Below are 12,117 nucleotides of genomic sequence, written 5' to 3'. Positions count from 1 at the left end.
AAATCATCCCAATGAGCAAGGATAAAACAGATCTTATTAATCAAAGCACATCTAAGGGAATGCTCATTGTACAAAAATGCAATGTGCAAATAGTGATGCAAACTGTCAGGCCAGGCTCATTATGGTATATAAACACCAATTATACAAAAGGTGCAATGTGCGAATGGTACGAGATGGTAAACAACCTATCAGGCCGTGTTCATTGAGGCGCGAGAACGAACAGCAATTTTGAGAAAATGGCTAACTCTGGAGATTACATCGTCAGTGCGTAGCATCCGTAAAGTTCTGAAAGCCTCGTTAAAATCCGTCAAAGCACTAACTCTAAAATAGGGAATTAGGAAGTGTTTGGTATACTTTGCATAAAAGCCACAAAACAATGTAAAATGCAGCAAACTTTGCTTCCCACCTTGGTTACATGGACAATCTAAATTTCCCAAATTATGGGTATAACCCAAGGGGAAACAATGTGACTTATACTTATGTTAATCTCTCCTATACTTCTGTTCACAGGCCTTACTTTTATACAATAGCAATTCAATCTACAATGGTTCTCTTGCCACGTCCACTTGTGGTGCTGAAATTAAGAATCTGCAGTATTATTCCGGAGAAGTACCCCCTCTCCCTTTTCTGCTCTTTATTCAATCTCCTCTTCAATCCGGATTCTACTTTACCCAAACACAGTTGATATCTTCTCTCTGTCCACTTCACATTCACTCATAGATTTTGAGCCTTCTTACTGGTGGTATTGCAGTTTCTTCTTTCCTTGATGGAGCTGCTCTTCCCTCCACCAACCATTACTATTTTTCTGCCCTAGTATGTATGCATTCTGGGATAACAACTCTACATCATCATCCTTCTCCATCTGAGTTTCCCTTATATTCCTTCATGCATTGGTCAATTCTTTCACTAAATCTACTTTAAAATCTACGTTAATCCAATGAGTTATCTGCACGATTAACGCATTTTGAGGTTTGTGTATGGTCTATGGGAATATTAGCGGTATTGCTATAATCCAGTCTAGACTTGAATAGTGATTTCACTACTGTTACATGATGTTTAGAGTCAATAAAGAGAAGAAGAGTTTTTAACATTTAAAGTGGCCAAAACATGACTATTCTAACCCTGGTTGTTCAAAGATAAATCAGCATCAACATAAATACCAAGGTTGCAGACTAAGCTCACTGGTACTGAGCAACTGCCCATCATGTGCAGCTAAAAATGTCCTAATGGATAACTATTTTGTCAATTTAGTTCAATGTTCACTCTAAAATGTCTCTTGGTACTATCAGAAAGCTGACCATCGTACCAGAGGGAAATAATAGAGGAGGATGTGTGGATAATGCAAGGCCTTGTGTATTTCCAGAATTTTAACACAGCAGGTTAAGCCCAAATTTCCTGGGAATGGAATCCCATGGCATAGCACCCTGTACTCTGAGAGATCGGCTGGCCCAAACTTTTAACCTGAATAGAGGTACCCGAAAAATAAGTTGTGATGTCGAACTTAAGTATCTACATGGGATGAACCTTTGGCAGTTCTTATTAGGAGCTAGAAAACATGCCTACTTAAAAACAATTCTCTTGTCGACTGACAATCAATAGAGTGGTTTGGAAGCCTCTGTCATATAATTGAATTTTCAGTGACCCGGCATACTGCAGGCGCAGCATTCTGAGCAGTCTGAAGTTGCCTGATATTCTTTTTACTTTTGGGAGGTTTCAAGATGGAATGAATTGCCAAACTCCATGTGGGAATGCATGACAGCATGTACTGTGTCACTCCAACAGAAAGGGAAACATTATACACAGAGAACTAAGGTAGAAGGAATAGCATTTTGTCACCGATGCGTCTTGAGAATCAAGATTGTGCTTGAAATCAAGCAGAATACCCAGGAATGGGTAGGACATATTTCCTGGAAGAAAGACCTGCCTTAGCCATCCAACGTCTATGCCACTTGGAGGATTTCTATATTAATTATATTAATCTTAAAAAATCTCTTTCTCATTCAGACTTGGAATAACCGGGTAGACTTTGGATAAGAAATGTGATTGTGTTTAATCTAACAGTCAAATGACCCCATAAACTGCGTTCCCTCCAAATGCAAAGGGAAATAGGTGGCAGATTAAAAACTGATAGTTGATGGTAGTGTAAGCCACTGGCAGATCTAACAATATAAGGATTTTGCAATAGATTGCAAATCACCTACAACTGAAGTAACTATTGTATCGGGCCCTAGTCCAGGATGGAAGCCCTGTTTTCAATGATTCAACAGGCCAACAGTTTCACCAAAGGTTTAAAGTTGACAATTGGCTTCCCTCTTCACTAGCTCATTAGCTAGTTGGCCTTAAATTAGAAGGATTCAATCAAGCCAAACTAATATTCTTCAATAATAAATACTTACCTCTGTTTCAATAAGCATGTCGGAGGAAGAATTAATGGTCAGTTAGAGCAAAGCAGCAATTATTTCATGACTTATATGTCAAGCAAATGCCCAAAGAACCAAGCGTTTACTAGATTTGATTAACTTAACTGCTTCAAGAATAGACAATGGCACAAACTCCATAAGAGCGCGGACTGAGGAGAGATGGCTATTTTTCCAATGGTTTCAGTCTTAGAACACATTTGTTGATCAAGTTCTCTTCTCATTTTTGAATGTTTTCCTAGAAATAATTGCCAGACACTATACCAGCTCCGAATAAGTAAAAAACGTTTATTTACAGCCCCAAGATTTGCTACGGAGTCTAATATTTCGAATATTGCTTTAGAAGAATATGGAACAAAATTGATTTACCCACATAAGATGATTTCTTAGCTAAATGAAAATTCTGAGTGTATTTCCACATTTGGTGGATGTAAGCACAATTATCCTGAGGCGGATCTTTGCATAACCATGCCTTTTTACAGCGGCATCAACAGAATGGTATGTTGCAGGTGCTCTTCTGTAAACCATTTATAACTGTCATATTTGGGCTTGAAAGTATGTGTAGTGGAGGATTATTAGCTAAAGCAGACTTACAAACATCAATATAATGAGCAAGACTAGAATCTGGGCAACCAACCCCGTAATGTTGCTAGTCATTTCCAGTGATGGTGAGTAAATCTTCAACAGCATGCTTGTAGCAACAATATTCAGTTGGACCTTCCCACGTCTGTGTAAGTTGTCACAGTGAAAGTGCTATATTCATTAACTAGCATTTTCGTTCACAGTGCCTTTATATGATTGTATTGTAGTGCTGCTGGGGACTCTGTTCAGAAAACAGCTCAAAACATGGCTCTCTCCTTCCTGGCGTTACTTGTTATACATCCATAAGACTGGTGCAACCTCACGCTATGACTAATCTAGTCCTGGGAAGCCTTAGGGTAGCTACCCGCTTTTGAAATCCACAAAGCATAGCTTGCATTGCACTCTTCTACCCTTGTCAATGCCCAATGTGTCTTCAGATTTTTCAATTAGTAGCTACTCCATGTGTTGTGCATAGTTTAAAAAATACTGTAATTTACCAGTAGTGTGTCTTGGTATTGTGTGTGAATGTGTACTACTATTGTATTGCACCAAGAATGTAGCAGAAGATTAAGGCTTGGATTGAGGAGAAAAACAGCATGATGGATGAAATCCCATAGTTTCATGTAAGCTGAGGTCAGCCAGAAATAATGATGGTATCAACACAAAAATAATTCACAAGTCTTAGCAGTGGTTTATTTGTTTTTGTGAAAGGCTGGCTTTGTATGATTTTAATTGGATTCCAAGTACAACAGAGGAGGCTCAAGCAATCTCTAGTTTACCTTCTTCCCTCTATACAATAATTAGATTTCGATTTCTGTCTTATGGCTTCCTTTTGCACATTCACATGCACATGTCACAATCCTTGGATTTGATGGGCATTTGAGGGACGATTCGAAAGTTTGTAATTTGCAGCAAGGCTTTTGAGGATCACCAAAGTATACACTTAACATACAGACAAAATGTTGCAAAAACGAGGAAAAAAAGAATAAAATCTGGTAAAGTATTTTGACATACAGGGGCATATGTAAAAGGGGATTGTGCCACCAGACGTTTTGGTGGCGCAATGCCCTGCACCATATTTACAAAGCAAAAATTAAGCCGATTTGCATGTCTTAACGCCACTTTGTAAATATGGTACCCTTTCATACAGGTATCTGCGTGAAAGGGGCATGCAATGGGTGTTGCTGTAGGCTTTCCTCCGCAACACCCATTGCTTTTTGACACTCCCCCACATTTACTATGATCTGTAAATGTGAGGCAGTGCCAACAACATGCAAAAGCAGGCATTAGATGAATGAAATGAGGAGAAATACTTTTATTTCTCCTTGTTTTTACTTTTCTGTGTGCTGCAGCACACATAGAAAGAGCAAAACACCATTAAGGATTGTTTATGTGAAGGAAAGTGTCCCTTCCTGCACATAATCAATAATCCCTGCAACGTGAGTACCCTTGCACTATGGTGAAGGGCACCTGCATTGGTGCTAGGCAGCTATTTTTAGTGCCAGCGCAAGGGAAAGGGCAGGGGTGCGCCGTATACTTGTAAATACGGGGCATCCCTGCATTTTTTTAATGACGCAGTAGGGAGCAGCAAAATGTGCCACAGCGCTGCACCATTTTCTTGTACATATGCCCATAGTATTTTGTATACTTATTCTCCAGAGAACAAGTGGTAAGAAACTGTGTTACCCACTCATTCAAATACAAATATTACTTACATCACTAGCAATGTCCCTGGAAGCTTTGGCAGCTGTTATAGAAATGGCATCAGGTCGAAGGTCATAGCCTTTCTTTATAGCTTCTTGCCATCCAAGCTTGTACTGTGACTAAAAGAAGAAACAGAACAGAAACAGCATGTTAGGTAATAATCACGTTTTTTACAAGGCACCCTCTATGGTAGTATTGTGCTGTAATTTCACTGTAAATAACATATTTAATATTTGCCAACTTATAGCTACTCAATTTATCAAATTCTGGAGGGCGAAGGGCTGCATAGGACCTGCGAGGATTGGACTTTTGAATGAAGTCACACACACCAACTTAAGCAGTGGAAACACGATATTCTTGACCTAATTTACAAATCTTTACTGAAAAGTCAGTAATTTACTCACTGTAGATGTACATCTTTCATTTAAGTGAGTGTCCAACTTTTCAGGGATTCCCAAAGATCTTCTTAACAATGCTTGAAAATGTAAGTTATAGATTCTTATGTGTGCTTCTGTTTTCTTATGTGGATTCTGGCTGTGGCAGACTGGTGTTTAGGAACACTTAGCATGGCACCTAAAAACAGAATAGTACCTTCCCTGAACACATCTACTTTGCCAGCTAGGTCATCAAATAGCTAACAGTATTGTAGGAAGCTGATTTGCACAATTCCTCAGCAAAGTAAGACTGGGCTGCACAGAGTTGCTTGCTACTGTGCCTTTAAGAGAGCTTAGATAAGGAGTGGCAGGAGGTGGGAACGTGCCATCATTTCATTTACATAGCTTCCATGTGTTCCATCACTGCACAAGCTTCATACCTCACCAGTGCACAATATGCATGTTCACATGCTGTTCATGCTTTTTTGCTGGAGTGAGTCTTGGTAACCAACCTCCATAACTTTTGAGAAAGATCGAGAAGGTTTGTTTTGCGTGATGAGTGAAAAGACCTGCAAAGTCACATGATGAGTGGAAATGTCAGAAGGGCAATTGAGTCACAGCGATATATTACCTTGGCACTGCTTGTCCCTGATGTATCTCAGAGCGAAGCCTTGGACATAGTGGTTTGTGGGTCTACCTTCACCGATGCAAAGCAAAGCAAATGCATAGGAACGTGTTCAGGCTTTTTAATTATTTTAGATTTCTCCCTATTCCTTATGTGGTATGTTATTGAATGTGCTTCATGTATTCATTACCCTTTTTTATAATAAAATGCATGCTAAAACCGAATGTCCGTTTTTATCCCGCAGTCTCTTTCCCAGCATGGAAGCACAACGAGGTTGTTACAATGACCGCGTTGTGATTCCGCATACCATTACTCCGCAAGTCGGAACAACGACTTGCGGAGGGAGGTGCTGGATGTTGGAATAATATAATTTACTATTCCAACTCCAGTCTGTGCAGACAATAGGGAAGGTGTTGGATTTTAAATCCAACAACTAGCCCCCCCTCCGCAAGTCGTTGTTCCGACTTGCGAAGTAATGGTATGCGGAATCACAACGCGATCGTTACAACGATCGTGTTGTGATTCCCTGCGGGGAAAAAGATTTGTGATAAATGTTGTTTACCGCTAAAACCTTATCCCTAGGGTTTGGCTTAGTTTATTGTAGTTTGCCAGAGTTGCAAAACCACTCATTACTCAAGGTCTCAGAGTCTGAACTTTGGGACCCAAACAGTTTTTTCCTGGTTTGATTGTTTCTTAATAGTAGGCACATCGGATGAGAAAATGACTGCCCGTCCAAGACACCGGAGGGTTGCAGACAATGTACAGACGTGTGTAATGCCAAAGTACATTTTTATTTTTTTATGTATTCATAATTTCCCTGTGGTGCAACTCCTTCCTCAACACTACGCAGAAAAACAGAGGTGGTTCCTGCCAAGGCACTTGTGGTTGTGAATGTCTACAAGCATATATGTTTGTGGATGTTCGCTGAATTCTGGCCTAAGGCCAATCATGAAACAAAAATCCACCCATAGTTGCCATCCTCAATATATAAGGCATGCTGTTAGGAAGCTTGTCAGTTCAGACATTTTGAGAGGCTTCTCAAAGGTCACTCTTTTCCTTTAGAAAAGACGACCCCAGCTTGTTGATTATTCTCAACACAAATGATCGGATTTGTGCCTTGATCCCTTGCCTACTATATGCCACATTAAGAGCCACAAACACAAGCTCACCTCCAAATGGCATCCAAAGGCCTTACCTGACTGTACGTGACCTTGTTCTGCTTGGCCAGCAAAATTTCTGGGGTATCTGGCATCACATGAATTGAGGTCTTATCCTTCTCCCACGCACTGGTGTATGAATGCTGTCAAAAAAAGACAATCAAATAAGACACTGATGTAATCAAAGTATTGAAACCCATCCCTCACACACACATATATAAATATATATGTGTGTGTGTGTAAAAATAAACAAGATGCAGAACTTATGAATACATTTGAGGATTCCAAATATATTTGGGAGTCGTTATTTCTTTCTTACTGATTTGAAATATGAGTGGTTTCTATAGGTGCATTTAGAAAGAGGTAAGTAGTTATTACTCGTCATGTTATCACACTAAATCACTCAGTAGAGGCCTCCTTGAGGAGAAACAGTTGGAACAACGTGGGCAGAGCCATGTGTGTTCTAACTATGCATTTGCTACCACGCTTGCCTGAACCACTCATATCCCTTAACCACACATATGCGTGGTTAAGGCAGTGTGTGGTCTAGCTTCTGGCTGCAGCTTGGAGAAAGCAGGGAGTCTCCAGGAAGAGAGGACGCGGTGAGGTAAGTGGGTAGTTTAATGGGTTCGCGAGTAGGGTAGGATTGTCGTTTTCAGGGCTGGGTCGGGGTCGTTTTCAGAGCTGTAGGGGTCGGGGTCATTTTCAGGGCTTGAGGGTCGAGTCATTTTCATCTCTGGGGTGGTCAGGTCGCTATCAGGGCTGCGGAGGGGACAGTTTTCAGGGCTGGAGGAGGGCCAGTAGTTTTTTTTAGTTAGGGTATTAGGCCTAAGGGCAGTGAAAGGGGCTGGGGTAGTTTTAGGGGCAGCACAGGGGTAGGAGGGGGTCGGGGTAGTCTATGTTAAGGGACAGGGTTTTAGGGCTCAGGGGAAGGGAATGGGTAGTCGGGGTAGTTTTTAGGACTTAGGGGAGGGCAGGGTAGTTTTTTTAAGGCTACGGGTATGGGGGTTGGGTCGTTATTTAAAATAGGGGTTAGGGTTTTAGGCCTAAGGGCAGTGGAGGGGGGTGGGGTAGTTTTAGGGACAGCTCAGGAGGTAGAAGGGGGTCGAAGTAGTGTATATTAAGGGTTAGGGACAGCATGGGGGTTGGAGGGGGTCGGGGCATTTGGACCGCAGAGCGGGGGGGCTAAGGCGTGGGGAGGGGGTCACGATCTTAGCCAAGCATACTTCTTTACCATTCATGTCTTTACCATTGAATTCTGTGGTAAATGTATGCGTGGTAAAGGAATGCTTGGTTAAGACGCATTCATGGTTCGGGCATGCGTGGTTTAGCCAAGTGTGCCTCTTTCATACAACCCTCCTTGAGATCTTCTATGTACTGAGGCTTATATTGCACAATTGACATTCAAGAAGATATTGTGGAAATAAGTCGTACTATATGGGCCATAACATTGTTATCAATTTTTGTGTTGAGTTGCTTTTAAAGACCAAACACCAGTCGTTTAACGCTACCTGTAAGTAAGAAATTCAAAATAGTTGAGAAAATCAAATACCATGACTGGAAAATAAATAAAAAATGTGACTGCTGAGTTTTTTAAATATTTTCAGATCATCATTTGCTCTTACCCTGTTCATAGTTTGTGCATTCTGCTTGGCGAGCTCCATGGGTATGGCGTCCATCAAGCTGGTGAAGTGGAACTTGCTTGGGTGCTGACGGTACTTGGCTTCGCTCAAGATTTCACTTGCTTTTCTTGACTTCTCAACATCGAGTGAACCCAATGGACTCCAGCCGATGCCTTTGTACCATGAATTGTAGTCAACTTTATATTCATTCTGTCGAAAATCAGATGGGGAAAGAGAACATTATTACAAACTCATCGCATCTGAAAGGAAGCAATCACTGTCTCTAGGCAAATGTGACAGTGAAGCTGAAAGATGCCACACAAAGGCAGCATCATCTTACATCGCTCTGAATTTGACTCATGTTCTTCGCAAGTTGCAGGTTCATCGAGTCTGGCAGAAGGAAGTAGTTATGAATGAGTTGCTTGTAGTTTGTGTTAGAGATGGCGGCCTGGGCTGCCTTGGCAGCGATGACACTGAACATGGTGACTGGTGTGTGGTACTTGGTCTTGGTTTTTTCATAGTCTTTTCTGTACTCTCGATCAGACTGCATCTTTGCAACGTGCATGAAGTGAACCAACTTAGGATCATCTTGCAGACTGCGGAAGCCGACCATCTTGCCTTTGTCCATTTCGTAACTGTGTTTGTACTTGTACTAAAGCAAATGGAAACAATTTTAGTGCAAATCATCATTTACGATTCATATCAGTTTGCATTATATTAATTGACAAGTAGTGTTTGGAATGCAGAAAGCGTGAAGCTACATCTATGAGAAGATATGAATTTATCTATATGGCCCCCAAGAGAAATCTGTCCAAGAAGATCACTGCTTAACAATTTACATTCAAATGTAGCAATGGATGCATCATCTAAGTATAAATTAAGCAGGAGAACTTTATGGGAACAAGTACAAAGAAGCATTTGCATTCCTAATGCGGGGCTAAGATAGGGATTCGCTCTGTGCTGCTAGAACCCAAAAAGAGTCTTTAGGCATGCAGCAGGACTAGACAAGGGAATGTTCATTGAGCAAACCCTGACTGTGAATGTGATTTGGTAGAGCACTGGAGTTCACTGTGATGTATACACCAACAGGCTTTCCTGCTTACACCCAATAGATGTCTGTAGTAACTTAATCCTGCTCTTGTTTTTGTTTATTCATACATTCTGTGTGTCTTTGTGAATGTGTCCGAAAGAACATGTTAGTGGTATACACGACAAAAGGACATCAACATAACTGTTGGCTCCTCACCTCGGTCCTAATCCCACTTTCTCGGGTCTTACTTTAACTCCTCTCTAATGCTCTTCCTTCTGTACTCCTCCTCTTTAACTCAATGGCAATTCCTGTATATCACCTTCTTCTCTCTCCCTTCATGAAACCTATAATCCAACCCCCCTGCTTCTTCCTCCTAATCTCCAAATCCTTGTTCCCTTCCCTTCCTCTTAACTTAGCTCAGCCACTCTTGCTGCCTTGGTTTACATTTGTTCTGCCTCCTGCTGTTTAAGCTACAGTTCTTCCACACTCACTTAAAAAAGCGAGAAAAGCATTAACTTTAAAGTGGAGCAGAAAATAGCTATTTCATATGGTCATTCACAAATATCACATGCCCCCTGATAAGGACCAAGTTAATGGAATAGCAATTTGATGCAGGGAGGTAGCCTGTCAACGAGGAGCCTATACCTGCCATTGCATGATGGTGCTTGGTCTATGGAATGAATGCACACATTTTCTATATGTACTACTCACGTCGCTTGCAATGTCCCTAGACGCTTTGGCAGCTTTGATGGCGATGGCGTCCACTCTGAGATCATATCCTTTCTTCTTATCCTCTTCCATTGCACGTCTGTATTTTTTCTATGAAAAGAAAAGAAGCACCAATCATGGTAATTTCAGCATTAGTCATTTTGTTCATGGGTGGTGCAAAAGTGTGTTATTTATTTCCATTTGCTTTTACAGCGGGTTAAAGATTGTGTTTTATTTTGTCTCTAAGAGCAGTCTGGTGTGCAAATGTACACATTTTATGTAAACTAGCCATGTTTTCTTTATTGAGAAACTGTTGTGCATTCTTTGATTATGTGTGCACTCTATTGTGTGCCATGCTTGTATAATACTGGTATGTTTAAGGAACTATGAGTCCGACATAAACGTGAAGGACATACAGCTGTTCTGGCTTGGATGCTTGTTATGAAATTAACTGGGAAATAGTTGGTGTTTGTAAGTTTAAGTTAAGTCTTCGGGCCAAAACTACACATTCTAAGCATGGTGGAATCTCAAGGGAATTTACACCATGTGCTCGGTGACGCTCTTACTGGCTGACGCCCAGCTTTGAAGTTTAAAGCTTTGCCTGCTCTAGTTGGTGATGTGACTGCAACTGGTATCTAGCACTTCCATGTGTAATTAGAAAAGATGTTGACAGGCCAGTTAATCTATCACATGTCTTTCCAGATTGGGTTGCCAGGGTTTTGTGTACATGCCAAATGAAATGGCACCGAGTTAAATTAATTTATATAGGAAGTTTACCAAGATGACAGAATTACTCTATAAGCATAAGTCAACTGACTCATGATATCTGTGCCTGTGTAGAAACATCTTTGATAGAAATGCTTTTTCAGTAGCTAATGATGTTTGTTGGATACTAAGGACAGAAACTTCCTTGCTGCATCTCATAAATGAAATGTTAATTTAATCTCTATTCTTACCATAACCTTTAGTGATGATCTTTGATGGACAAGGAATGCGCTTTTCTACATCTTTTTTCCAATATGAATGAAATTGGCTTTGAGCTAGTGATTCTAATTCACTTATTTAGGCTTGATTCTCCCTTGATTCTATCCTATGTGTTTGAGGGATTCCGGGGTAGAGATTAAGATTATTTCGGACTGATAACACTTACATTTAGGAATATCATACAACATTCCACTTGTCCCTTGTTTGCACCTGGTGTCATTTGGCGATAGGGTGTCATGGAAAGCCAGATCAAGTTATTAGAGTAGATCCGGCTTTGTGTGAAATTCTATGGGTATTTGCACGGCTTCTGCCCTATTACAGCCCCTTTGCATACATTACAGGGGGTGGCTCTCTGTGGTGCAAAGTTTTTCGCACTGTCATTTGCGTGGTTTTCAGTCACATGAGGCCCTGTACAAACATCGGTTCCTCCATGTTTTTCATCCTAAAATGGGCATATGTTTTCCTTCCATACAGAATAAGACTTTTTCATGTTAGTGGAGACTGTTACCATACACACCACTTTCTGTCATACAAATGCACATAGGGGTTTTTTGTATCCACCCATATGTGCAGAGTGGCTGTTGGATTAATATTTATTTAATTGAGAGATGTTCTGCTCTCACAACTTTGGCTCATGTTCTCTATATGCCTTCTACTTTTATGGGGACTCTCCTATGGTCTGACCTAAAGGGCTGGAGACAATACTCAAGATGGTGGTCATACAAACTAAACTTCTTTTCTTTTTCATTTGCGGAAGTCCAGCAGAAAGTATTCATTTTGCGATTTCAAAATGAAATATTCCTGTATTATTATCAGCAAACTAAATATCTGTCACATGGGACATTGATTGAGATGCAGATAAGGTATTAATTCTCAAGAATGCATGGATTTTAATTTCCCAAGTCCTAATAGCT

General features: G+C 40.7%; 1 protein-coding gene across 50 annotated transcripts in view; it reads right to left on the bottom strand.

Moving 5' to 3' along the window:
* Nucleotides 1-12,117, bottom strand: part of NEB (nebulin) — a 392,273-nt gene that overhangs the window by 221,884 nt on the left and 158,272 nt on the right. For all 50 annotated transcript variants that reach the window (XM_085645543.1, XM_085645542.1, XM_085645546.1 and 47 more), the window contains 5 exons: nt 10,223-10,330; nt 8,822-9,133; nt 8,485-8,691; nt 6,898-7,002; nt 4,715-4,822 (listed from right to left, as the gene is read on the bottom strand). In XM_085645543.1, coding sequence (XP_085501669.1) covers nt 4,715-4,822; nt 6,898-7,002; nt 8,485-8,691; nt 8,822-9,133; nt 10,223-10,330 — 840 coding nt within the window. The remainder of the gene's footprint in view (nt 1-4,714; nt 4,823-6,897; nt 7,003-8,484; nt 8,692-8,821; nt 9,134-10,222; nt 10,331-12,117) is intronic.

Source organism: Triturus cristatus, chromosome 3_1 (genome assembly GCF_964204655.1).
Source record: "Triturus cristatus chromosome 3_1, aTriCri1.1, whole genome shotgun sequence".
Classification (NCBI taxonomy): domain Eukaryota; kingdom Metazoa; phylum Chordata; class Amphibia; order Caudata; family Salamandridae; genus Triturus; species Triturus cristatus.
This window is presented reverse-complemented; position numbering and strand designations above follow the sequence as displayed.